Source organism: Buceros rhinoceros, unplaced genomic scaffold (genome assembly GCF_000710305.1).
Source record: "Buceros rhinoceros silvestris isolate BGI_N320 unplaced genomic scaffold, ASM71030v1 scaffold19683, whole genome shotgun sequence".
NCBI classification, from domain to species: domain Eukaryota; kingdom Metazoa; phylum Chordata; class Aves; order Bucerotiformes; family Bucerotidae; genus Buceros; species Buceros rhinoceros.
In genome coordinates, this window is record NW_010404667.1 from 14,255 (window position 1) to 42,129 (window position 27,875).

Here is a 27,875-nt window from a genome sequence, read left to right on the forward strand (position 1 = left end):
GTGCTGCGTTAAGCAGTCGGCATCTTCTCATCCTCGAGGAGGAGCTTATATTTCAATAGCAGATTAAGTAATTCCTGTGAATCATCGCAGGTTTTTTGTGGGTTTTATTTTTTTTAGCACTTCAGGATCCTTTGGGACAAGAAGCTTTATTATAAAGGCATATTAGTGCTTCTAGTAAAGGATGGGTTATTTTGCATTTGAAGCAGAACCGTAATTGAGGCGCTGTTGACTTCTTCCTCAAACTTCAATAGTTCATAAATTTTATGCATACAGCAGTGCCAACCAGTTGCTATCAATAATTATCTATATCCCAGTTTTAGGTTTAACTATGAGGTGGATTTTTCTAAAACTCCAATTAACAAATTGAGATAAAAAGCCTGATTTTCTAGCAAAACACCTAACACAGTCTAATATGAAGGAGCATGACTTGAGAGAATTGAGCAAAAAGGTTGTGAGCAACAGCCCTTTTAGCGAAAGCAGAAGAAATCTGCTCAAATATTGCGAACTTGGGGGGAAAAGGAGCATTTCTGTGGTAACACGAGGTTTTCTGCACTGTTTCTGAATGCAGGCATCATGGTGAGTAAGGAGCCCAGCAAATGCTTACTCACCGCCTCGGAAAGCGAAGTTGAGCCAGCGGCTTCACTCGCATTGGAGATGAAATACGCACTGGATCCCAACCGGCAGATCAAGAAACGCAACAAAGCCCTCCAGGTGCGGTTTAAGGACATCTGCGAGGCCCAGAACGAGCAGCGCGACAAGCAGCTCTCCACCACGCAGGATCCCGACAAGAGAGAAGCCAAGCCCATCTCCTACAAAACGGCGTATCGCAAGTACATGACGGTGCCCGCCCGGAGGTCCATACCCAACGTCACCAAGAGCACAGGAGTCCAGACTTCACCCGATCTGAAAAAGTGTTACCAGACTTTTCCTCTGGACCGCAAAAAAGGGAATATTCTGAAAAGCGCCTCGACCGTCGACACCTTTAAGAGTGAAAACAACGGGTTTCTGATCGACATTAAGGACAAAGACGGCAGCAGCTCAGGGGAGGCTGTTCAGTGGAGCAGGAAAGCCGGCAGCCTACAGACAGCAGAGTTCATTTCCCACCTCAACGAGCGAACCAACACGGGATCTCGCGACAACGGGGCCGAGGGCTGGAAAAGCAGCGATTTGCACAGCTCTCCCCAAGAGCCGTCTCCTTCTTCCCCGAACTCGGCCGACTCTTTGGAGGAACTCGCTGCTGCTCGGCCGCCCGGCCGCGGGAGACAGGCAGCGGGGCGGCCAGCGAGCGTGGAGGTCGTCCAGCCCCTCCACGGGAGGGTCTTCAAGACTGAAGTGGCCACCATTTATTTACCGGCGTCCGGTTCCCATGCCTCGCAGCCCGACCTGCCAAACCTCACGACCGAGACCGACTGGTCACCGTGCCCGACAGCCGAGGAGGACAGAAAGAGGACGGTGCACCTGAACGGTGTTCAGCCCCAGGCAGAAGATGCCCGAGCCTGCTCGTCACGGGCGCAGTGCCAAGCCACCGAATGTAACGAACAGACCCTTCAGCTAAATGTTTCGCCTCTGGAGGAGAACCAGCCGTGCCAGACGGCCGTGGCGGTGAGCGAGGAATGCCAACAAATCGTGCCTCACACGGAAGTTGTGGACTTGAAAGCGCAGCTTCAGATGATGGAAAATTTGATAAGCTCTAGTCAGGAAACCATAAAAGTGTTGTTGGGTGTTATACAGGAGCTAGAGAAAGGAGAAGCTCACAGAGAAGGGTGAGTAGAAGCTTTTTACATGAGTATAAGCTGGTTGAAATGCCTTTTCTGACAAGTCCTGCCCTTGAATTTGTTAACGTAACCTTGCACCCGCCGCAGCGCGTTCCTCGGTAGTTACACACGGTACTTCTCACACCCACTAAGTTTTGCTGCTTTAGAGGCGAGTCCCAGGGAAACCTCCAGCAGCATTCACAAGTCTGGTATCTGCTCGTCCTAGGATGTAACTAAGTAGCTATTTAACGAAGGACCTATATAATATCTCTTCTTGTGCCTTTTCTAACGAGCACAGAATGAGCCGCTCTCCGCACAAGAGGAGCGAGGATGCTTTCACATCAGCAACTTGTATTAACTGTAATACCTCACGGCAGGAAAAGCAGCAGCAAAACCTTAATTCTGTAAGAGCCTTACCTTTTGAGATTAAGGGATATTATTACAACTCTTAATATAATTCTATTAATGGCATATGAATTTTGTCAGGTTTCCTCGCGCCTTCTGAATTATTAATGATGTTTCTTTCAGAAGGAAATTAAATGAAAACTAAGAATATTCAAGTCGTCTTTACAGCATTCACACCACTTAACACGCTAAACTTGAGCCTAAAGAAACAGAATTGTGTTATCTCTGACTTAGGTTATTAAAATCAACCCATAAGGAATTACAATTAGTAGCTACTATAACACCTTTAGTCTTCTCCAACCTTTAGTCTTCTCCTGGACAGTTCAGCCCGTCGCTTGCATTACCTGAACAAGCAGTTTGCAGATTTGCTGGCCTCAGCTCACTAATCTTTACTCAACAAATGCACCTCAAAATGTGTTTGTGCTGCTTGTGTGTTTTTACATGCTTCTGTAATTACACCAGAGTTTGTCAGAAGAAATGGGGATTTTCACGTTAGGAACCAGCAGCTTGTGCTGCTGGAAGCAGCGCTTGTTTTCACTGGAGTCAGAAAGATCAACCTTGAGCTTTGCAATTCCATTCCTTCTCTAGGAATGTAGAAATCATCTTGTTAATCCTAAAAATTCAAAATGTTTTTCATTAAAAAATCATCTTAGCTGTTGGACAAGGCTGTCAACACAGCTTCAGCATTTTTAGTTTAGTTTACAGCTGGTTACAGTATTTTTAGAATACCTTGTCAAATCCTGGCTCTTCAGGCTAGGGAGCGTCTTGATCTAGCTGAAAGCGACACAGGCTCACTGATTTCCTTTCTTTTTCATTATTATTCAGAAAAAGTATTCCTCTGACTTTCTTAACTTGCAGAAGCTGCAAGAGAATTGCAAAGCAGTGGCGCGCTGCTTGTCAAAACACAACAGATAGACAAGTATTTCTTCATCATGCCTCACCGTCTGATCTGTGTGTACGAGCAAAGTCGGCTGTGAGAGATACCTGTGCTTCCTCCTCGCCCTTGGAGATGAAGTTGTTATCTGTTCCCAAAGGCAGGAAAAGCAACAGGTGCAGCAAATACTTATTTTTTTATTGCCCTCACATCAGTGGACGCATTTAATGTAGCTGACATCAGGAGTGTGTCCCTGCCCTCAGCACAAAAGAGGTCTCGCCTGAAGCGTCAAGGATGGCTCATCTTCAAATACTCCTTCTGTAGCTGTCAACCTGACAAAGCTATAGCCTTTACATATATATTATATATAATATAGTGTATATAATGATATATGTATTAGCTCTGAGATAGCACAGCTATCCATAAACACATCATGTGCTTTCAAATCTTTTCCAACATGTTGTAGTACATGGAAGAGACAATTAAACCATTTTAATGGTTCTTTGACATTAACTGTAAGCAGTGGCAGTTACACCAGGGGTTGAGGTTCATCATAAAACTTGGAGGCAAAGTATTTACAAAGCAAAGTGAGATTGCACATGGGGGAGTTGCTTTAAACACCACACGCAAAGGTGCTGCCTTAAAACTTACCAAGAGCAGAAAAAGGTTCCTACTTGGAGCCACTTCTAGTGACTCCTCTGCCTGCTCCAGGCGTGCCCCCTCCCAGCGAGACACGAAGGGGGAAGGAGGAAAGAGCGGAGATGCATACTTGCATATTTTCTCTGGTTTTAGGAATTCTTGTCCTCCAGATCTCTCTAATTTTCCAGCCCCGGGGAATTTTAAAGGAGATGGCACAAAGGAGCCCAGCATTACGCTTGGGACATTTCTGCTCTCCACGGATCGCTCTCCCGAGCTGAAAGAACACTCTGTTCTCATGCAAAGCAGCAACACATTATTAACACCAAGCTGTCTTTATTCCCCCATTCCCTCAGACAACCACGGCAATAATAGGTTGCCTCTTCCTTTTATTCGCATAATTCTTTCCAATTACTGCATTCATTTCTACAACATCTTTGCCACAGAGACCCACCACCGCGTACGCTGACTATTGTGGATCTCTTCCATTTAAGCACGTCGAGCTTTTTTCCTCTCATAACCAGGTGGTAGGTCAGTTTATAACCAGAAATTAATAGCAGCACTACTGCTACATCTCTGCTTACTGCAGCGTAGACGAGCCTTCCATCTGCTAAACCAGAAAAGAGTGTTCTGGGTTTATGGCACTCTCCTGCTTTTCTTATGTATATTAAATTCTGCGCAGTAACATACATCAAGAAACAAATACAAATAACACACTGCTGTTAAAAAAATAAAACAAAATAAACAACAAACTTGCCGCTAAATCTCTTAATCAGATTTTTCTCCCTTCAAGAAAATCAGTGTTCTTTAAGTGCTGTTGTAGTGCCATGGGACTAGTGCTCAGTGGATTCGTTTTCACTAATGTGCGGTAGGTCTTGAACTGCTATTACTGCAATTCATCACTAAATGAGTCTATGCCAGCGAAATTGTATCAGCATCTCTGAAGACAGCGGTATCATCCTTCGGGTGGATATCAGCTATGTGTACTCCTCACAATGGCAGTACTACATTATCTGCAATTAGCAACCGCACGCGGCGTCCGGCTCTGCTGGAAAGAAAGGGGAACAGCACCGGAGGAGGAGGAGGGAGAGAAGCACAGAGCTGCTCTAACACCTGATGGAGCCCAGGGTCTGCCCAATCTGAGACTTTGAGGGCGCACCGTGACCCCTCTCTGGGATCAGGCCCCATGTATTGGTCACAGAAAGCAGAATTCGGGTAAAACGAGGCAACTCAGCTCCTAGCATCAGGCACTGCAGTATTGTAATGCATTAAATCCACCTAGTTAACACATCACAGATTTGGGGACGGGGTAGAAATCATCATCGCTGGCCTGTGATCCCCAGTATCACAGGAAATTAGTTAAACTGTGTATTTCTTATGTTTATTTACTAAATATTTCACAAAACAGTACTTATACCTTACTATATGGAAGATCCTACAAAAAAATAACTTCCACCACAGCAAAAGGCATTCAACAATGTTCATGTTAAGTCACGCATGAGTAAAACTCACCCAGCTACGGCTTCAATTACGACTCCCAGCTCCCAGTTGAAAAAAATGCTGAATATTACATGATGCGAGGGGCAGCTTTACAGCACAAAGCAAGTTTTATGCTCCAAATGACGTTTGCGTTATCTTCTCATGAACCACCAGCGATTTGTACTGACATCGTTGCCTCCATCCAGGTACGGCGCACGCAGTTACACCCAGTTCTGCTCTGCGTGGACCCTCACTGAGGCCAACAGGATGGAAAGCAAAATGCAAGTCCCCAAAACCTGGCTAACTTACATCTATGAAATTGTAACAGATAATCAAACCTATTTTGCTGCTGAAGAACACCAATGACCTGCCCCTTATATCCTTGCCGTGAAAAGCAGCAGTAATCCAGGCCCTTCTCATTATACAGCAAATCAGCACTTTTAATAAACAAAGGACTCCATTTGCCATACAAAGCCGAGTCACGGTATTTTGACCCCGACAGGCCAAAAGCAACACGTCAGACAGGACGGAGAGAATTTATATTCATTTATTAGTCAACAGCAGTTCAGGAATTTAAAGAGCTCTCAGCAAACATTCATGAGACAAGCAGCGCCAGGCTCCTTCGAGGCAGCTTTGAAAGAACATGTTCTCATGGACAGAATTTAAATGTCATCTCATGTTTTCCAAGGAATAAGGGAATTTGTGTCTCTCATTATCACTTCGGAGCAGAAGATAAACCAGTACCATGTGTGTCTGGTTGTGTCAGAGGGGAGAGGAGAGCCTCACGCAGTGCAGGCAGCATCCTCACCCAGGTACTGCTGTCTCAAAACCACCACAAGCAATCATCCGTGAGGTCACAAGAGCAGAGCATAAACTTCCATCCTGACTCAGGAATGACGGCAAATGAAACTCAGGCAGCCAAAGAAATTATTGCCTGGATTGTTTGCTTTTCTCCTTTTCAGGAGCTACTTCCAGAACAGTCCAGCTGCTAAACTCAGACAAAGGAGACAGGGAAAATAAAAGCAGTACCAATCTCTGCTACCTCAACCCATCTACATGCTCTTAAAAACCAGGGAGCTCCTTACTGCCAACGAGGAGAAATGAGAACTGGAAGAGTTCACCGGAGCCCAGCCTCTGAAAGCACAGCCTTGGGAGGTTACGTGCTAGCTGCAGAAATAATGTGACAGGGTTTTGTTTGGGATTTCGCCCCCAGTTTGGTTTGGTTTTGCTTTTTCAATTACAGGAGATGGTAACAATTCACTTTTCTAAGGCAGAGCCTGGAAATCTCTTTGGATGCACTTCCCTTTAGTCAAGGAAAAGAAATCATTTTTGCAGGAATCAGTGCTTGGCGGATCTTGTGATGCTTGGGCCAGTGGATGGTTGGTTGGGTTTCTTTTAAATTCTAATTCATACATACCATTTTCTTGGCTGCTGCCACAAAGATCACTCTCAGAGTGGAACAGCTGACAGCAGTTTTTATTTTCTAGCCACAGAACACCCTTCTCTTCCCTTCTTTAAAGCCATTTGTGGCACTACTCCTTCTCTAATTATTAGTAGCTGAACTGTCAGGCTTCGTCACTGCCCAAAAGGTGTCTGTGTCACACTAATCCTTGAGCAAAACGCATTCCGTGATCTTTTCTGCTCTTCCCTTAGGTCATTGAAAGCAGAATTTCCATAAATTCTTCGCCTGAGGACCCGTGACAGGTCCTACCCCGGGCCCTGTGCTCCTTCCCCAGTTACAGCTCAGCCTTCAGCCATCACTCGGATGCTCATTTATCCATCCCTGAAAGCAGGATAAGTACTCAGATGCCATAAAAGTCCATTTACTTGCCCTTACTGTACGTATTTCCTAAAGGAGACTCTTCCAACACCTCCCGTCAGTTCACGTGGCCACCCCGACCCCTCTTGCTTAAAATTCTCAGTAACCCCAAATGAAAGTTGGTGATAAACCATCAATCATGACTTAATCCAAGGCGTAACCTCACAGTACCCCTGCTCTGAATTAGATCACTAAACCCCACTTGATTTAGATCTACAAGGGCAGGTAACACGAGCCTTTCCCAGCACAGGATTTCACAAACCCTCAAAACTTGGCGAGATTTATATTTTGGATGGGATTTTTCAGAAGAGTTAGACAAACTTACTCTATTGCTCATAATTAAAGTTTCACATCAAATTATGGCTAAAAAGGGCAAATGTTCACAGTTTCACAGACCTTCCTGGAACATGTGTCAGAGACATTCAGAGAACACAGACTGTAACATTTAAGATAAAGAGCACCGTGGTGGTGTTCAATAACCCTCCTGCCATCGGTAGCTTATAGCTATTGAACATCCTTCATCAGGAAAACGGGGGTAGGTGGTTTTCAACAATCAGACGATGAACGAAAATGAGAAATTAATAGTTAGTAACCACCAGTACATGGAACAAACATCAATAAACAAGAAGAATCATCTGTTTAGCAAAGATACTTGATCTTAATGCTTACTCCAAAAAAATGACACTAGGAACATTCCGAGTCTCAGGAATCATAAACAGGTGGAATAAGCAAACCAAGTTATCTGCATATACTGTAAAGGCACAATTCAATGATGTACTTATAAAAATACATTTCTTTAGGTCTAGTCGCTATTCCACAGATGTTAAAAACAAGAGGGAATCTCATTCACCACCACACTTCCCAGTTCAGCAGCACTCTGGGCTTTGAAGGGAAACGAAGCTTCAAGGCTTCTCCCTCAGATGGGCTGCAGTGACCCAAGGGCCAGTAAAAGGAAATTTCCACAGCTCCAGTGCGGAGTCAGATTTGGAGTCGGTGCAAGCAGATACGTTCCTGTTAAACGCACCCCTCTGAATTACCGCAGAGCGTGAGGGGAGGTTTCCCAGCTGTCCCCAGCTGTGCACTTCCATACCTGCACGGAGAGTTGTTCTGCTAAATCAGTCTGTTAGAGAGGATGTTATTTAGGTACTGAATTACCAGTTTTCACTTGACACCATTAGAATAATCCTTTAATAACTGCATTTTGACTGTCAGTCGCTTTGGAATACAAAGAGACAGAGCAAAGAGCCAGGTACCCATCCCATCAGGTGCAAACGAGACCAAACGAGCTTTAGAGTGTCAGGTTCTCACTGCCGTTTGTTTGCCGAGAGATTAATCTCCAGATTTCTAACTGACACCTGGTGTAAGCCCCTGTGCTTACACCAAGATATGCTTCTCTCTTACCCTGACCAGGGAAAATGGATTTTGTCTGGACAATTTGAGTATAGAGACTTGTCTGAAGAGAGGTGTTTTGTTTTCAAACTGTTGAGGCTCCCGACTACTCCTGGCTCCAGAATTGAGGCATAAAAATGCAGTTCAGGGAAATTAAGGAGGTCATGAGTTGAGCTAGAGTCAGGTATCTGTGGACTCTCTCAGTAACTGGAGGAAAACATCTTTTAAGCGAGGAGCTCCTGGGCACAGGTCTGTCCCTCCTGCCGCACACCACCTCACCGTCACTGCTGCCTGCTTTGTTTCAGGACAGACCCAGGAACCCTCTCAGCTCAAGACCCTGAAAAAGCTAAGGTGGTCCACACTGTTTTGTAGCTCTTCATGGCTTCATTTTGTGCTTTGCAAATACAGGGTAACATTGAAGACAGATGAGTAAATAGATAAGCAAGTTTAGATACGGAGAGCAGTCCAGCACAGGGGCACGGGCACGTTTCACCATCTGCAGTCAGCACTAGGTCACTCTGCCCTGTCACCAAACCATTCTTTTTCCGCATTATAGGCAAACACTTAGAAAAGCAGCAGTTTACTGGAATACTTAAGTGAAACTGGGACAGTTCTGAGCTTTTTGCAACAGTTTATAGTGATGGTTTGGCTTTCTCAATCTCACAGAGCAGCAGCAGAGGGATCTGCTGTGGCACAGGTCAACCAGGAAGGAAAACTGCCACTCAGAGGGAGCTGGGAAATCTCTCCAAACACATCCAGCTCTGCTTAACCCTCTTTTACTAAGAAGGTGGTGATGGAGGATGTTTTTTACCACATCACTTGCTGCATGAACAAACCAGGAGAGGATAAGACAGGACTGTGTTGGGTGTACTGTTTTTTTTTTCTCTTGGTTCCTATATCCTGAGAAGACACGATTGAAGCTGAGTGTGGTCTAGTAATTTGTCACTGGATTGTAGAGAGGGGCAGAGGTGTTTTGACATTAACCAGGCCATTTACACTGCGGAATGGTACAACCTGGCACGGCTCAGGTCTTCTCTTTGCTAACTGCGAGACTTGTTTACTTCACTGTCATCCATACGAGCTCAGAAACAGTTCCCGGGGATGGGACCTTGCTGAGATCTGTGTACAAAGCTCAAGCAAAGGCCCAGCTGCTGCCTTCCAGGTTCCGCTGTGCTGCAGTCAAATCTCAAACTGCCATTATTAAAAGAAATGAGAAACTAGGAAGTACCAAGACCTGCAAAGAGTTACTCAAGCTGCAACAGAAAAAGTGCTCAGCACTCCCAGGGTCCTTCCTGCTGTTTGGTTTTTTTTTTTTCCTCCACACAGTTCCCCATCCTTCTTGCAAGTAGTACACAGTCAGTGAGATCAGTGGCCGTGTGTTTAATTTTGTGCTACTGCAGAATATTTAGAATTTTAAGCAAGCTCTTTGGTTTGCAGAGAGCATGGCTGATGTAGTTACTGCTTTAAGCTGGTATAGGCTTATATACGTAACGTGCACAGAGTGCTGGAGCTTGCACAGAGATCTCGATCCCTGGGAAATGATGAGAAAATACCACAGACTTCTTATTTCTCCTGCCTTCCCACCTTTATAGAAACAACCCGTTAGCAGCCGCCTTCACTCAAAAGTCCAAGTCAAGCGAAACGCTAGGTGTTGCGTTTTAATAGTTATTCACCCGTCAACATGCTCTTAGTTCACATCTCTGAAATACCCTTTGGTCTGCTCGCTCGAGCGTTGGGAATCTCTGTGCTGTGGCTGGCAAGGAGCTGTTGGCCACCGCGCAGGGACGTGGATAATCGCTCAGTAGCTGAGAAACTCCTCAGCTCAGGGTAGGAGCAACAGGGAGGTGCGAGAGCACGAGCAGGGATTTTTGCCTGGTGATGACACCACTGAGCGCATCGCCCCAGCTAGTCCCAAAAACTCCTTGCAGAAGAAATTTCAAAACGAGGTGGACTTGGGGGTGGTAGAGGATGGGAACCCAGAAGAGCAACGTAACATGCTCTGAAGGTGCAGTAAAAGGACAAGTTCTGGCGATGAGCTGCGGGTTCGAAAGTCTCAGGGCATCCAAGTAATGATGCTCTGAGGTGAGGAGCGAGTCTCTGCAGAGAGATTTAGAGTGCAGGGGGTAAAGAGACAGACCTCATCTTAGCGTAACTCCCTGATAACCCGCTGGAAGTGTCTGGCCCAAGAATTATATGCCAGTTTTACAGTTACTGCTCAGCTAGAGCAAACAAATTCCCTGAATCATTACCAATAAATACAAAGAGTTGACATTTTAATTTTTCTCCTGATTTTTCTGATGAGACAAGAGAGGCACAAACAGTCAAGAGAGAGGCCAGACCTTGTATGCACCTAATTCCCATAAGATTTTGTGATTTCATTTTAATTCTCTCCATTCTCATGTTTTGTTAGGTTTTTTTTCTAAATCACTAGACAGCCCTATTAAAATACATATTTTTTTAAAAACCCTTCACGCCCTGACTAACCTGAGTATAATATAAAAAGTATTTACAGGGTGAAAGCGCTCGAATTGCTGTCTCGGGAGTCATGCCATACGCCCACAGTGCAAATATCTCAAAAAGAAAATTAGTCATCTGCTTCCAACTGTCAGGATCCAGCAAAAGACAACAAACTAATGTCTGAAAAACCTCACCATTGAGCTTCTCTGCATTTCCACATATTTTCAGAAACCAAATGAAAACAACCGGCCCTGTAAGAACAAGACAGATAAAAACCAAAAAGGTGGAAATAAAAAGATTTGGCTCTTACGGGCTCTTATTTTAGAGCATCAGAGGATCTCTGCTCTGCCATCGGTTAAAAAAACCTTTCAAAATGAGTTAGTGGATTTGTGCAGTGTTTCTTTTGCCTTTTTTTTTTTGTTAGTGGGTGTTAAAACACGCTTCTACCCAGCAGGACGACTAGGGTCTTCCCCACTGTTTTGATGGCCACAGTGACTGATCAGTGTGGACTGATCCTCGGTCCCTCCAACCATTCCAGCCTGTGGACAGCCTTCCCACGCTCCCTGCAACCCAGGAGAGAGGAAAACTGTACTCGTTAAGGTTTAGTTAATACTCACGTAGTAACTACTTAAAGAAAACCACCCCACTGATGCTGACCATCAGGATCTAATCAAAGAAATACAGAACAATGTGCCTGGAAGGGACCTTGAAGATCGTCCAGTTCCAACCTCCTGCCACAGGCAGGGACACCTTCCACCAGAGCAGGGTGCTCCAAGCCCCGTCCAGCCTGGCCTTGAGCACTGCCAGGGATGGGGCATCCACAGCCTCTCTGGGCAGCCTGTGCCAGTGCCTCAGCACCCTCACAGGGGAGAATTTCTTCCGCAGAGCTAATCTAAATCTATCCTCTTTCAGCTTATATCCTACGCTAAGAGCAGCCCGGGCCAGTGCCTCAGCACCCTCACAGGGGAGAATTTCTTCCGCAGAGCTAATCTAAATCTATCCTCTTTCAGCTTATATCCTACGCTAAGAAGGACAGAGAGACAGAGGTGGCTGCCAAGGCTTGTACTGGGGAAACAAATAAGCAAAGCCAAACACGCATCACGAAAAAAAGAAAAAAAATCTTTAGGTGAAAGCCAAGGGAGAAATAGAACAAACACCAAACCCCAACATACCTCTGAAAAGCATGAAAAAATTGAGCGTTTGCATCCAACTGCAGACTTCAAACAAAAAAGCCTCAAGGTAACTGCTCAAAGCACAAGACTATTCTTGATTTTAATCGGGCTGTACCGCTATCATCTATAAATGAAAGCTGCTAATTGGCACTGATGAACGTAATGAAAACGCAGCAGCGCTAAGACTAAAACAATTTATCTACCGGGCAGGTGATTTTTCAGCACATCTTTATATGAGCCAAAGGCTGACCCGAGATGTTTTATACCTGTTTTATACCTGTGCCGGTTTGATGGCACAGTGGAAGTTCTTAAGGGAACAGCAGGCAGATACTCATTCATCCAGCAGAACCATGATTTTGCCAATACAAATGTGCTTAGATGAGGCTTTCCTCTGAGCTAGAACAGGGAATCTTGCCTAGGTTGGACTATAGGGCTAGGCAGGATTTATATGACCCTGCGAAACATAGACAGGTGATTCTCCTGCTGTTTATGTAGCTCTGCCATGACTTACTCCGGTCAGAAGGACAAGTAAACCACACGTGACGTAGTGAAGTCATCTTACTCTGCCAAAAGGCCAAGTCTGTTAGCAGTGAGTCTGGATAATTTCCTCTGGAGCTCTGTAATACTTTAGGAAACAAAGGGCTTGAGAAGTTCTCCACCAGACTGTTTCTTTGTAAAGACTGATAACGTTAGTGTGTTTAACTAGCTGTGCTACAGAGTCCCAGCAGTACTAGGCTACGCGTGGAAATACAATCCCCGTTTATAAAAAGACTCAAGGAGAACCGCAGCCTACACTTACCTCCTCAGCTATTCAGCAAGGCCACGACCACCCCTTCAAAACCACTTCAAAGGTCCACTACCTTCTTAAGCTAATTTGTTTCACTATGTTTTAATAAAAACACCACCAAAAAAAAATATTATTGAAGCCTATCCTCCTTGCTGGAGATAAAACATCAAAAGCGTGATGAACATCAGTATCATCCGAAGAGCACCCCCGTCGGAGCACAAACACGCTCTGAAGCACAGGCACTTTGGTAAAAACATGCCATTGAGTAAATTAATATGAAGAATCCTCCATCCCGGCAGATAAGGGAAGCCATCCACACATAACCCACCCTTCCAAATCGCTTCTTAAGATTGACTGATTGTTTTTAGGAGATGTCCAAGATACCGGAATTAGTGCCCCTTCACTAACAGAAGCAACATCAGCGTATACAGACGTACAATTCCCTCCCAGTTCAATGGGATATCAACTTCATACCAGCAAAACACTACCCAAATGCAAAGAATTTGATGTTACAGTTGGTATTTTCAAGAAAAAAAAGTGCCTCGAGCAGGTGCACAAATTTTGCATTTCGCAGGGATTTAGAGGGTGTAATTCCCTTTGGCTGCTCTCAAAATTGCAGCCTATTATTAGTTACCGTCAGTCCATGTCAGCAAAATGGTTGCACTTCATTATAATATTTTAATACTTGGAAGTGTTAATTGAGGTTAAGCTCAGGTTGTGCCAAGAACGCTAAAAGAAATGCAATAAAATGAAAGTCTCCTGAAAACAATATGCAATGTGGATAGCAAGCATACATGAAAAACGAGGTATGGGGATGAGATACCCTGCCCCAGGTGAGCCCGCCAGTTCCATGCAGCCGTAGCAAATACAACAAACCTACATCCATCCCTGCTCCAGAACCTGACTGTACGGCACCACATAACACACGGGACTTCCCATGCCCATCTGTGTGTACATCCACGGGAGCACAGAAACCTCAGGGAGCGAGGGATCACAGAATGAGCCTGGTGGAGTAATGACTTCTTATTGGTGTCTATCGAAACACGCTAGATTCTAAAGTTGTAGGAAACAGAGGAATATAAATACCAGGGAAGCCGATTAAATGTTCCAGTGTACACATTCAGTTGCTTTCTTGCAGATCAGAGCGCATCCCGTGAAACCAGGAGTGAACAGTGCCAGATTGGCATTGCTATACTGACAGGCTAAAAAAAAAATATTATGAAACCAAAAAACCACTTACTCATTTCTTCACTGTTTTTGGAGAAAAATCAAGTAGCCAACTGCCCAGAAAGCAACCTCAACAAGCCAAAAGATTTCCTCCAGCATCCACGAGATAAATATTTTTCCAAATATAAACTAGAACATCGTTCTTTGTATGATCACTGAGAAAAAGAGGGAGTCACTGCTTGGTAGGGGAAGGGGTTAGATCTGGTGGGGTCTTGTTCATGGAAGTAGAATGAAGTAGATGACAGGTACGAGCTTGTGGTAGAAGGCAAAGATGCCAAGTGCTGCCCTCGGACTGCACCTCACATCTGAATACCAGCAGATCCCAAATTCTGCGTGGTTTAGGATGCCTGAAGTGAGCAGTCCACACTGCAGCACAAACATGCAAAACTCGAAGTCAAAGAGCCCACAGGGACACCCAAGGGACCACACCACATGAGGAGAGCCAGGACGAGGCCAGGAGACAGAGATGACAACCCAATCAACACCTTCGCCCTCCGCGCTCACAGTTTTGGTCACACCTCGGTACCAACGATGGCTGGATCTCCATTTCTCCTTAAGGCTGCTGGATTTTCTTCCTCCCAAGAGTGATAAGGCATCATGGGCACATCCTCACCCCGAAGCAGCAGCCCAGCAGAGTAGAGGTGTCCCCCCTTACACACCAGACAGGTCAGCACAACCTTGCGGTGATCAAGTTTAACCTTCTTAGATGAAAAGGGAGAGACTGAAGCGAGTTCTAAAATGCGATGATGCTTACAGTTAAACTGATGGGGCATTCCTAAAATCAGGATGTGAAGATCGGTAAAATGAGCTCCAAGGCTTGACGCTGAGATTATTTTTATGTGGAGTACATCGCCCGCGGGAGTCGTAGCTTGGGGGATCTCCCGCCTCCCAGGCATCTCACTCAGTGCAAAGTGAAACACTCCACTGCAGATCTAAACCAGACCAAAAACCAACTTCCATTTCTTTAAAAAAAAAAAAATTTTCTGTAGGAATCTTTGTTTTGTGTAAAACTTCACATTTTACAGGATTTACTCTTAGGGAAAAACATTGAGTGCTTTACCAATGAAGACAAATCTGCTGAGCCTGAGCTCTTCTAACTGGAATAGCCTTAAAATTGTTTGAGGGAGGGAAAAAAGCAGCTTATCCAAAACACTCCATCTCCCAGGGAAAACATAATCATCCAGAACTCTGCAGCCCTGAACTGGTATCCAGACTGTGCTCCCGAACCACTTCTAGCAGTTAACACTGACGGGAAGCTCAATTTTTCAGAAGTCTGCACTGTAAGTCAAGCTCGCTGCCCAAGACTGACAGGGAAACGCTGTGCCAACAGTAACATCTTTCTTGGCATAAAGTAGATAGATTCCATGCAAGTGTTTCTGTAGATAATTATGGGAAAACGAGAAGGTCCAAAGCCCGGAGGTATCAACAGAGTTCTTGCACGGAGAGTTTCATTTGTATAGCAATAATTGAATGTGTCCTGTATTAACACTCACGTAACACAGTCCCGGCTAAAGAGCTTATGGAAACCAAACAGTGGTGCTCCAGTCGGGTTCTCAGGGCTTACCAAGAACTCTGACCACCAGGATGGTTCAGAGAAAGCAACATCACCATATCTGTAGTATGAAAGGAAAATCACCTCTGAAAAGCTGAGTATATGCAATATGAAGACGATGCTTTAAGAAAAGTTCATCATTAATTACTTCTGACTAGAAAACCATGTATCGCCGTGAGCAGAACAACGATGCTAAAAGAAAGCGGTGCCAAACGTGTAAGAAAAAATCAGATTTCAAACTGATTGTCCAAATATCATCTTTAAATGCTTCTATCAGAGGAGCATTTTCATCAGCTTGACGAGTCTGCCTTTCCTACCGTCAGCTAGGAGATACATGCTTAAAGTATTTGAAAGCCTGGAATTATTGGGCATTTAATGATCATCATATGCTTTAGAAACTAATTTAAACAGCATACGGAAAACTCAATTTTGAGAAAGACAGTTTATTAACCTAAAGTCCATATACCTCACTTTTAATAAGGTATCCAAACCACTGCCAGTTCAGGGGGGGCTGCAGCTGCTGACTGAACTGGCACATCCACATTGAGACCACGTATAAAATGGCTTTTACTAAATACATGACCAGTAAGCGACCATGCACATACTTTGCTTCATGGGTGTGAGCGTGCAGGGAAGGGCAGGATTCTGAGACATATCCGTTTGATTTTTAATCCTGCACTATGTTTATTTGGGTGTTTAATCTCAGATGACTCTTGCTGAAGTGTTTCTTAGTTCTGTGCCAGATCGAGTGGGCTGTCACCAGGATACGCCACCACTGCACATTTGTCCTGGGGGCTCCGATTCATCCCTCCTCCACTCACAGTTTTCAGCACACAGGAACACTCCTCATCCACCCTTCTCTTTCCAACACAAAATGCTCTCCTTTTCCCCGTCCCCGGTGAAAGAGCAACTTGCCTCTAACACCCCAATGAAGGGGGGAAATAAAAACAAAGACTTGGCAAGTTCCCCTGTAAAAAGGTGACCCAGCCACCTTGGTTTTGCAACTGCCACCAGAAACCTCGCTCTCTTCCAGCAAATCCCTCAGAGCACCAGGCACGTCCCTAAACAACAACCCTTCTCCCAAGGAACTCTACAAATAAGATGTCACTGTCACTCTTTGCCACAGGGCTCATCTCCCAGAGCCAGGACAATGGGGACAGGCATCAGCAGGAGAAATAGCTTGGATGCTACAGTCTGCTTTTGTAAACACTAGGCTTGGAGAAACTTATTAGAAAACCCTTATTATTAAATTATTCCTTAAACAGCAGGGCAGAGAGGGAAGCCAAGCACAGACAGCACAAACCCTGCAGCGCTGTGCAGAGACAGGAGGGACCATCAGAGACGAGGAGAGCCAGATCCTTCACTGGGTATTTGGATGGTAGTTTGCAGGAGTACAGAGGTGGATGAAAATGTCCCAACTGGAAATTAATGAGGAAAGAAAACGCCAGCCTGGCACCCAGCGTAGTGTGTTCATGCCTGTACCGATACAGAGGCACGTGGATGACTGTGCTGCACCCGTCTGAACGTGGCTGTTAACTACCCTTTCTGTCTGCAGTAAAAAAAGGCTTTCACCAACTCCTCCGCACACTTTAACTGCTGTATCTTTAGGAAGAGGTTTTAGTATTTGATCAATAGCTTGGGGGGGAAAAAAAAACCCAAACTTTACAAGTGCAACTTTGATAGCGTGGGAACAATTTGAATGTCAACTTGCCAAAGATTTTACAAGGGGAACTGAAAAACAGATACGACTTTGCTCTTGGAGAGCATAAAGAGTAAGTGTAATCCAATATGACTCGGTAGTAGTTGGAATGTTTCCTGTAAGGAATAGTTCGCAATATAGAAATTCTGCTGTGGCCATCTGGCTTTGCCACTGTGATATGATTTCACAATCTTGGTAATCCGAGCATGAGCCTCTGAGTACAAACTATTTTTGAGGCCATGGAGTTATTCCTTAATAGCAGGTTTCAAATCCAGAGAGTTCCAAGCCCCCCTGAAACGACAACTAGACCAGCAACAACTCCACCTTGCATTTCGTTTTCAGAAAGAAAAAGTTTATAACAAAAGCAGCAGCTTCACCCTATTATGAGCTGCTCCCTGGGGTACTGTAAGAGAATTAATCATAAGCCTTAAACTTCTTACTGTTGCCACATTAGAGAATAGAATATTGTTTTAGTTATTGATACAGGTGTGTGAAACAAAAGCTGCTTGTAGTCCTGACCAGAGCTGGCCTAAACCCCAGTCAAGCTGAATCAACAGAAATTTGGCTATACTCAAAGGTTAGACCATTGATTAACTTAGAACAGATTAATTTTAAGGTTATCTGTTTCAAGTAGATGTAGAATGTAACAGAACAACTCGAGCTTTTCCTAGAACTTCAGAGGTGATCCTCATCTTGTGACCCAAGCAACCGAGGACCGAGACAACTGGCACAGACTTGAAAGAAGTGAAATGAAGAATACAAGTTTTGCTGAGACAAAGGAATTGAATAGAACGTTTGATCAATGAAGAACGAAGAACTGAGGATCTATGGAAAACACCGTGGACTTTACCTAGTTATATAACGGTAGAAAAGAAAACTCTATATACTAAGAACGTGTGCTGTGTACTTCGCCACTCACTGAGGTGACGGCCCAACTCCGAGTTGCTGAATAAAGCAAGCCTAGAGTTACCTACAAGACTGATGAAATTCTTTAACAGGTACCCCTCTGCCAAAGAGCTGGATCCAGAGCCCAGAGCACTCTGCCAGGACCCCACCCCACGCGGCTGATGATCAAAGTCACTGGAGTGGCAGTGGAAGTGCCACTGTACAGACAAGCTTGTCTTACAAATCTCAGGTTCACTCTCTGCCTGCAACTTCAGTCTGATAAATTTCTTCTTTTTTAAAAGTGTAAGCCTATATAAAACACATGAGTGATGCAGTAACCTTTTGAACCACAGTCAAACCTTTAACCTAGCGAGGAGAAGTGACCAGGACCACGCGATGGCTTTCAAAGAGAACAGTATCTTCACTAAGATGAGTAACAAGCCTGCAGCAATCCGGAAATGCTGATTTTCCATCGCAGGGCCAGGCACGTTCAACAGCTGGTGTATCATTTCCCACTAATACTTTATATTCCAGAGGCTGATTCTTTGTCACATCACAATTTCAGTCAACTTTTCTGCAAATGTTGGACATTTCATTACTCTTAGTCTGTGAGCGAGCATGACTTTGGCACACAGCAGCTTTATAGAAAAAGAGGTTCATGCAATGTGGTTTCCTTGTTTTCCCTTTTAATCTACAGCAGTATAATGGAAATAAATCTTTTGTTTTCTCCTTGCAGTCATTAAAGACTCATTTTCCAAAATAACTTCATCTTCCCATTGTTCGGTGAAGCTGAATGTGCTGGTTTTGATCCTCTTTTCCTAATGGCTTGATTTTAAACTCCAATATTGAATACAGAAAACAAATTCCTGAAGTTCTGATTTCTACGAAAACAATCATAGAGGGCAAAAACATGTTAAAGCAAATGACTTTTTAATGACCTCGTGTTCTTGTCTTTGCAGGCTTTCGTATCGGACTGGTCAAGACACGGCTAACTGTGACACGTGCAGGAACAGTGCATGTATCATCTACAGGTAGGTGACAAATACTTAGATTCCACTTTTTCCTGAGGGAAAGTAATGGTTTAATCGCCAGTGCAAGATCAGCTGTTAGTCCTATCTGTCAATAGCACAAAACCAGTTCAAAAGCAGAACATAAATTTAACTTCACTAAATTAATGAAATTTCTTTTTTAAGTCTAAAACCTCCAGCTCAAGGACAGTGGACCACGGTCACTACTCCTGCTGGAGCTCTTGGATGTCCAGCGTTACAAGGTCTGAGCTTTGCTTTCACATTGCTGGAGGTACTGAGCATTTTCTGTCCGAGCCAACATACTTCAAAAATAATTTTATAGCAGTAACAACTGGACATGGGAAGTGATTTTGAGAGAGAGACTGTCTAGCAAAGAAACTCAGAGTCACACTCGGTCTAGACAGTTTCATCAGGACAATGATGTGCCACCCCGTTTTTTTAAGGAGTGAACAAGTTTGAAAACATGCAGGGCAAATAGATCCTGCCCAACACGAACGGCACCACTAACTCTTTACAAATCAGGTATTTGCAGTCTTCAGGCAACACCCACGTGAAGTCTTGCTGTGCATGTACGGAGAGCTCCTGTCACAGCCCTGCTGCGAAGGTGCACGGGTCTGTAACGTGAATGTGGGTTTGCTCATCGCTGTCAAACATAAAAAATGACAAGGTCTCTTTTAAAGATAGTCTGTACCCGCTACAATCTCTCCTCCAGAAGGAAATACCTGGGGTTTGTCACTAGAAACACATCGGGGCAAAAGGTGAAAGCTTACTGCTGCATGTTCCTCCAAAGCAGAACTTCCTCTCCTAAAACCTCCCAGCCAGGAGACCCGTCTCAGCACGTATGCTATTACAGGAAGGAATAACAGGCAGTGGGCACGCCATGAAGCCAACACAAGTCTGCTGATGTGTTTCGTACTGACAACTTAACTGTCCTCCTCCATTAGAGTCTTGAAAACAACAGACTGTTCTCATGCGCTGCAGGTAAGGTGGAAAACAAACGCATCTCAGTGTGAGAGTACAGCAGGAAACCAGCAGTGCAGCCCAGATGGAAACGGATAAAGACGACTGTTAATGACAGCGAAGAATCAAATACATGGAGGTACAAACGTTGGCTAGGTCTGAAAAGCAGAGGACTTCCCGCTTCACCTCTGAGTCCTCCTCTCACTCTCTGGTACAGGCAGAAAACCTGGGGCTATTGATATTTTAACTCCTCACTGCCTAGAAGGGAAGGAAAAAAGGATGGAGAACTTCAACTCCAACTTTTCTACTTACCAGCTCACTAGAAAAGGGAACGATGCTGTTCCGTGCAGGAGACGGCACCCCTTTGTTTATTGATTCGTCCTTCAGAGCAATGTTTAGGAGCACATAATTAGCAAAGCCTCCCTCCTTCCAAGCTCACCCTTGCGCAACTTCTTGCTCAAGGCAGCCTGGGAAGGTCCAACATCACACATTTCTACCAGGGAAACTCTTGTTTCATTAGCTGCAACAGTCCAATAGGAAATTTTTTAAAATCTTGATTTCTCCTCAGTAGATTTAAAGTTAAGAAATATTCCAGTTTCTACCTCTTCCACTTGCTGCAAATAAAGTAACTCCAGAAATGCGGATTTCAAGTGTTTCCCCAGCAACAGACTAAGAGTGCAGCAGGCAGAGCTACCTCTTCGGTGTTTCCCACCAGAATAGCTGCTTGGACTGAAGCTGGCAATGCCAGGCATCGCCTCGAGCAATGTTTCCAGGGGCAGCTTCAGCAAAAATCGGGTCAGCTTTCTGACACATCAGGAGAATATGCTGCAGGCGAGAAGGCTACAATGAGAAGATGGAGCAGAACAGGGGAACTGGGAGAAGACGGAATTACTAAGACAAGATAAGCAGCCAGAAGATAAGAGAGAAGTTCACTGAGGAAACTACCAGGAGGACAGACTGCCTGGTTGGAGCGTGGCTCCTCCCGACTCAAATCCGACAGAACTGAAGCCTCTGAAGGAAGCGCAGCACGTCATCAGTAAAGATGCTAAAGCTCCTCTTCAGTCCAGATGCGACGATACATGCTGCACCTCTGCAAAGGGTTTGCACAACAAGTGCTGCGTGGAGTTACGTGATTCTAAGACAAAACGCCGTTTAGGACCAAAAATTAAACCTCAGCTTAGACCGTTCAAGATGTGCTGAACAGCTGGGTGTGTGAGGGCACGGGACCCTGCGAGCGGGCGGTACACGTCAGCTGTCAGGCCAGGAGGATCGTCCTGGCTGACCTACCCCACGTTGCACTGACAGCTTTACAACATGCTCCTACTCCAGACCCTCCTCAGCCTTGAGTAGATAGGGGAAACTTAAACAAAATACAACCCCTGTCCTTAGGGGACAAATCAATAATTTAAAGAGAAAACCTTAACTTTTCCATAATTGAGGGGGTTTTTTAAATACGATTCAGTTTTGAACACAACGTTAAAAAATATTAAGATTCCTTTCAAAACCTCCTGTTTAAATGGCCATGAAACGGCATCGAGGAAGGCAGAATGAAGTTGTCCTCCTGACTCCCCAGCTACATCTCGGAATGGCCCAGATGCAGAATGGAATGAAACCCTTCCCTCTCAAGATGACTTTTTAGAATATTAATAGCACAAGTGCGTAGATGGCAACACAAAACCACTGTTGTATTTTAAGGGGTTTTTAGCTGCTTTTTAGTATTAAAAATGCTGATACTGTTCGTAAACATTCTAAGAATAGAAGTTTAAGAATACAAGTATTTTGCATGGAAATCTAGATTTTTTGCTAAGATTCCAAATCTGTATTATTGGTCTTTATATTGACAAGAAAAATGGCTTTTTGGGCAACATTGTCACTGTTATTTTAACTCCTGAATATAAAGTCCCAACTGCCCAGCAGGAGTCTAAACCCATCACTAAAAAGCATTCAGCATCACACCTTTAGAGTAGTTTCCAGGCAGCCTTTAAAGTACGAGTAAAAAACTGTGACTAAGCATTACAAATAACCCACCATTTTATCAAATGTCAATCTGTGTCAAATGTTAATCTATTCCGTTAGCATCAGCAGCTCATAAACCCAGACCACAAAAAGTTTCAAACCAAAGATCAAACAAACAAACTTTTACTTCTATCTGCCACAAACTAATGAAATTTAACTAATGGAAACTAATGGAAATTTAACATATATATAATTTAACAAGTAAGTTTTATGCGGGTGTACTGTCAGGACAGTCACCTTAAATACCAAAAAAGTTGCTATTATGAAGAAACAGCATTGACAGGCAGAAATTCTCTGCCACCCAAACCCCACGTGGACTAAACCTCCACAGCCTGTTTGTCTTTTCGTGGCACTGCCCCTTCCGCTCCCGTTTCAGTTACCATCCCGTGTGACATTTAACCCTTGAATGGAAATCAGTCCACTATTCTAAGGCCTTTACCCTGAATTATTTCCGTGAAGGAGCATCCTGAAGGATTCACGCTCGACTGCCCTTCAATCACAAAGGTCAGACGACTCTATAGTTTTTGCGGGACTACTTTAACTTCTCAAGTCAACTTTCACTAGATCAAATCGCTGGCCGATTTCTGCACGGGGGGAACAAACAAATCAGTACCCCGCTATTGTAGCTGTTGGAGAGAAAAATCACTCAGCGCTGTGTCAACTATTGATTTGGCTACTTTTTATTCTCTGGAAATTTTTATTTAATAGTTGCTGGGCTTCAGTATTTAATTTTTTAGATATTGAAGTGCTACAGTTCACTCCAACTACCTAACAGAAAATTATGTTAGTAGAATACATGAAATGTAACTCTACATGATGGTGGCAAATAAAACAGGTTAAAATCATGGTGCTGCATGAATTCATGATGATGAAATCACAGAGTTAACTAGGTAGCACAGAGCCCACATGGAAGCAGCTCCCTTGTAAAGGTGAGATACAGTGATAGTTATTAAAATTAATAAATACAGCAACTTGAAGTGAGAATAAGACAAGTAGACAAATTACTAAGAGATCATTAATATCACAAAATCAGGGAACTAAATTATGAGAACAGTAAATTTCAACATCTCTCCTACCTACACTAATTAATTTACAGCCTTTCTCACCTAGTAAAAAACAATCTTAAAGGTTTGCGACAGCGCTTTGGGTCCGAGGAACTTGTGATTTTTGGCTTGAAATAGGACATTTAACAGAGATTGCTTAAAAGTGTATTAAGCTACTTTGAGTGATTAGTGCTTATCTGGATCCCCTTCCTCCAAGACGTGGCATGCACTAATGCCATATCATCCAATTAACGTGACCCAGAAGGAGACACTATTATATTATTTAAGTCCTGCTTCACCTAGTCCAGAGTTAGGCTGCTCTACAAACGCTTGTGGGATTGGGGTCTTAACATTACAAACCAGGTAATAAAAAAGTAAATAGAAGGGGTGTCGGCTGAAATGAGACTGAGCAGAAGGAGAAGGTTTTCCCTTGAGGCAGGAAGCAGAGGAACAGGCAGCCCAGAGCCTGTGTAGATCCATCCTTGGAGGTTTCAAGAGAAAAGCAGGTAAAGCCCCCAACAGCCCGGTCCTGAACCTCAATTATTCTGATTCGGCAATCTTACAAGTAACCAACGTATCCAGTCATTAGCATCTAATAGTCTGAAAATTATTCACGTTTGTAATGTGTGACTGCGTTAGAGAAGAAGAAAACCCGTCCGTATTTCTAAGCTTGTTGCCTGATGCCCTCCCACAGTCCTTATGCTTAAAACCAAATGGTTATGACTCCTCAAACTCTGTTTTCAATCCCTTGTACAGCAACAAAATTAGAAAAAGTTCACTCTGCTGCCAGCACACAAAAAATAAACTCATTTAGTCTTCGAAAAACCCTGTGAAGCCAAAACCAGAAAATCCACCACACCGATCCCTAATCCACAGCACCAGGATTTAGAAGACTGTAGAATCATAGAATCCCAGGTTGGAAGGGACCAAGCTTTCTCAGCAAAATGGGATTAGCCAGAAAGAAGCTGCCTGAGCCAGTCACCCACCTTGTACGCAGACCTTGAGGGAGGTGTCCAAATTGTCCACCGTGGCTCTATATCACCCCAGTTACCATACAACAGCCCCTACGCTTTCTCAGCAAAATGGGATTAGCCAGAAAGAAGCTGCCTGAGCCAGTCACCCACCTTGTACGCAGACCTTGAGGGAGGTGTCCAAATTGTCCACCGTGGCTCTATATCACCCCAGTTACCATACAACAGCCCCTACGCGTGTAGTTACACCCTCTGGAGAGCCCTGCCTTTCACTGGCACGCATTAAAGAGCACATGCACGCACAGGCGTATCATGCCACACAGACTCCAAAGCACCTCTGAGATGTTCTCAGGGCCTCCAAGAACGGCTGGAGGTCAAGCCAACCCTGCACTGCTCGACACTACTCAAGTCGAGGCAGGCAGTTCTTTACCCCTCTCCCCTGGGCCTTCGCACACCCAGCACAGTCCTTCGCTGATGAGCTGCTACTCAATAGATTCTGTTTCTCTTTCTTTCCCGAACACGATTCACATTCTGATAGAAAACAGTTTTCTTCCAAGTCTGTTCTGGGGTGCTTGTTATTACGGCACGCGAGTCTTTGTTGTTTTCCCAACACAATAGCTCCATTCCACAACTACAAAACACAAAGGCTGAGGGACACAAAACAAACAGAGAAGCCCCACAGAGGGTCCTGCTGACTTCAATTCCAAAATTAACAGTTGGGTATAAAAACAGTTTTCAAGGCAGCGTTTGGCTGCCCTGCTGTTACCCGCCACCTTTTTTGCACCACTTTGCCTCACGCGCTATAAACTCAACTTTTGTAGCACGCCAGTGGTTCTTCCTAGGGACAGAATTAGATCGTGATTCAGGTTTCAGCTAGGCTCCCCAGCCAGTTTAGTGCACACCCACGCTGTGCAATGACTAACATCAGGATCTGGGGAATAGGAAAGGATTAAAAAAAATAATAAAATTGTCTCATTTGACGCTCCCTTTGCGCTGGTATCAGTCATTAGCAGAAAACGGGATGACAAAAAAAACAGCTCCAGGGCTCAGTCAAGCACCAACTAATGTAACTTACAGCTGCAACTGCAAAGAGATTTTTGATCAGTCCTGGACTAGGCAGCTGCCCCAAGCTGTAAAGCTGCTGTTGTAAGTACATAGTTGCTTTGGGGAGAAAACACAGAAAAACAGAATATTCATCACAGACAAAATTTTGCTGCTTATACTCGGTTCACAGAACGAGCCTATTCACACACGCACAGGAAAAACTTGAGATAAGCATCAAATGGAGAGGTTCCAACCCAACGTTCCAAATCTAGCAAGATTGTAGATGAGAGAACCTTTAGGGTGCCTTAACTGAATGTGTCAGGCGAAGGCTTGTGATGCTGGTGTTATGATTTATACAAATCCATCTCCTGGTTTTGTAGGGTTTACTCACAATTATCTATAAAAAATTATTATTTAATATAAGGAAAAGGGCTTCTGACTCCAGTCGTTATAATCCCCATCATGAGTAATGCTAGAAGAAGGTGTAGTCCTCTCTGGTGAAGTCTGTGGAGTTGTCATGGGGAGGCTGAAAGAAGAGACAAAACCAGACAAAGACTGAAAATGAATAGCTAAAATGTTTACAGTTCTCTTCTTTGCTTCACAATGTCTTTTTACTGCTAAACAATGTGGAGGCCGGGAAAAGAGTTTGAATATTTGAACTCTTCCCTACTGTATTTCTCTCCTCCACTATTAAGAAGTTTATCCAGATCCTCCCAAATCACTGAAATGGTGACACTTTTGCTCGGAATGTGTTTAGCAGTTAAAGCAGGCACAGCCCCATGCAAAGAAAGACCTTACACCGCTCCAGAACCCCTTTCTAAGGCTTCACTGAAGTCCTTGCGGGCAGACTTCAGCTCTGCAAAACAATATCCTGCACTTCTCTCAGCATCTTCAATTCCCTCTCCTCCACCCTACAAGGGAAACAAACTCCACCTAAATCAGCAGATGGTGTTAGATGGAATGATGTCCAAAAACTGCAGCACTGAAGTCCACCAAAATTTTCTAGTCCTGCTATTCCAGTTGACTTGGAGAACTGCCTTTAAAATGACTCCAGGTGATCTGTGCTATGCGCTTGCCTTCAAAGTGGACAGCCGCTCGCCCTGAACTAGAAATATTAGTAACAAAAGTTTAAACATGTCTTTTTAGATGAGCTACACAGAAAGCATGAGGCATGAAAAAGTAGACCTAACTTCTCCAGGAGTTTACACCAAACAAGCAATGGCAGAAATAACTCAGAGGACACTTATTAAAAGTGAACTGACCTCCAGGAACGATAACTCATATTTATGCAATGCTGAAATAGCAAATTTCAGTGCAAAACCCAAGAAACCTCAGCTGCAGAGGTGAAAGAGCAACCTCTTAGGTGCCCCAAGAGATACCTTCACACATGATCTTCACCTCAGCCATTACCTGTTCAGTTTAAAACATCAAGCAAAACATAGGGAAGAAATCAATTAAGCCCCGTGTCTAAATTCCCATCATTTCACCTCACTCTGACTATCCAGGTGCCACGTTGCAGCGTCACACACAAAACAGGATGAAAAGACCCAGTGCAGAACCCCGTGCCCTCGAGCTGAACAGATCTGCATCCCGGGACGTGCTCCTCTCAGCAGTCCCGTACAGCAGGGGCCAGGCAGGTTTGATGGTGTTGCCCTCGTTACGGGGCTGAGTTCAGATGCTGCCGGGGGCTGCACTGTACGGGAGAACCAGGGCTTAATTTATTGATTAGACGAGCGCACACGTACGACCACAGTTTGGGGAAATTAATGTCACTCATGGTAAAACGTGCAAGAAACCAACGTGAAGCCTCATTGCTTATGACCAAGCCATCGGCTCTTCTTAAAAACACAAGGACGCCCGTGCCTGGCTGTCCCCCACCTCCCAGACCATGCAGGCAGGAGGGAGAGCTGAACCCCGGAGCCTTCTGAAGAGCATTTCTCCACAGAGAGGAGGGGGAAAAGTAGGATTTTTAGTTTCTAATCACTTCACAGCACTTCTGCCACAATGCTCAAGGCGTCCCTCCTCCTTCGGGAGAAGTTTGCACCACCCCATTCCTATTTCTCTTTCGCATTATGTCCTTTTTTCTGACCTTCCTCCTTCCCCCCCGCTTCAGCACAGTAAATTGAGATCCGATTTAAACATTTATTTTGTATTTTAATGTCATAAATTAAACATTTGCATATTGGTGTCAGATGTTGGCTTAATTGAAATGTTTCCACCATAATTAGTAACCAATTGCTCTTTTTCTTCCCATTTTTAGCGTGGAATTGGATTTTAAACAGCAAGAAGACAAACTACAGCCAGTTTTGAGAAAACTTCATCCTATCGAGGAAACTCAGGTTGCACCTTTGCCTTATTCTCAGGAGAGCTACTCCTCCACTCCCAAGCAAAAATCCAAAACTGAATCAAAAAAGCATGGAAGATGGAAACTCTGGTTCCTTTAACCCAAGTCCATTACATGTGGAGTTCAAGGCCTTCTTTGAAAAAAATATTTGGAGTTCTGTCTATCAGCTATAATGGGATCGCGGTAGACTGATGAGCGTGACCGGCCAATGTAGTTGTGACCGTTCTGGCGGCATCCAGTTCTCACCGTATGTACCAAAAAGGCCTTTGCAGCGATGAACTGATGTCTGGAAGCAAGGTGTTAGGTCACACCTCGCCAACTTTTGTTTGCGGTT

The 27,875-nt window shown here is 44.3% G+C and overlaps 1 protein-coding gene across 1 annotated transcript; it reads left to right on the plus strand.

The window, feature by feature from the left end:
• The first annotated feature begins 573 nt into the window (after window positions 1-573).
• Window positions 574-27,641, plus strand: FAM196A (family with sequence similarity 196, member A). Its single transcript, XM_010133473.1, has 3 exons — window positions 574-1,763; window positions 19,095-19,166; window positions 27,458-27,641. Exons 1-3 carry the CDS (start codon window positions 574-576, stop codon window positions 27,639-27,641), a joined length of 1,446 nt encoding a protein of 481 aa, XP_010131775.1.
• Window positions 27,642-27,875: the final 234 nt, after the last annotated feature.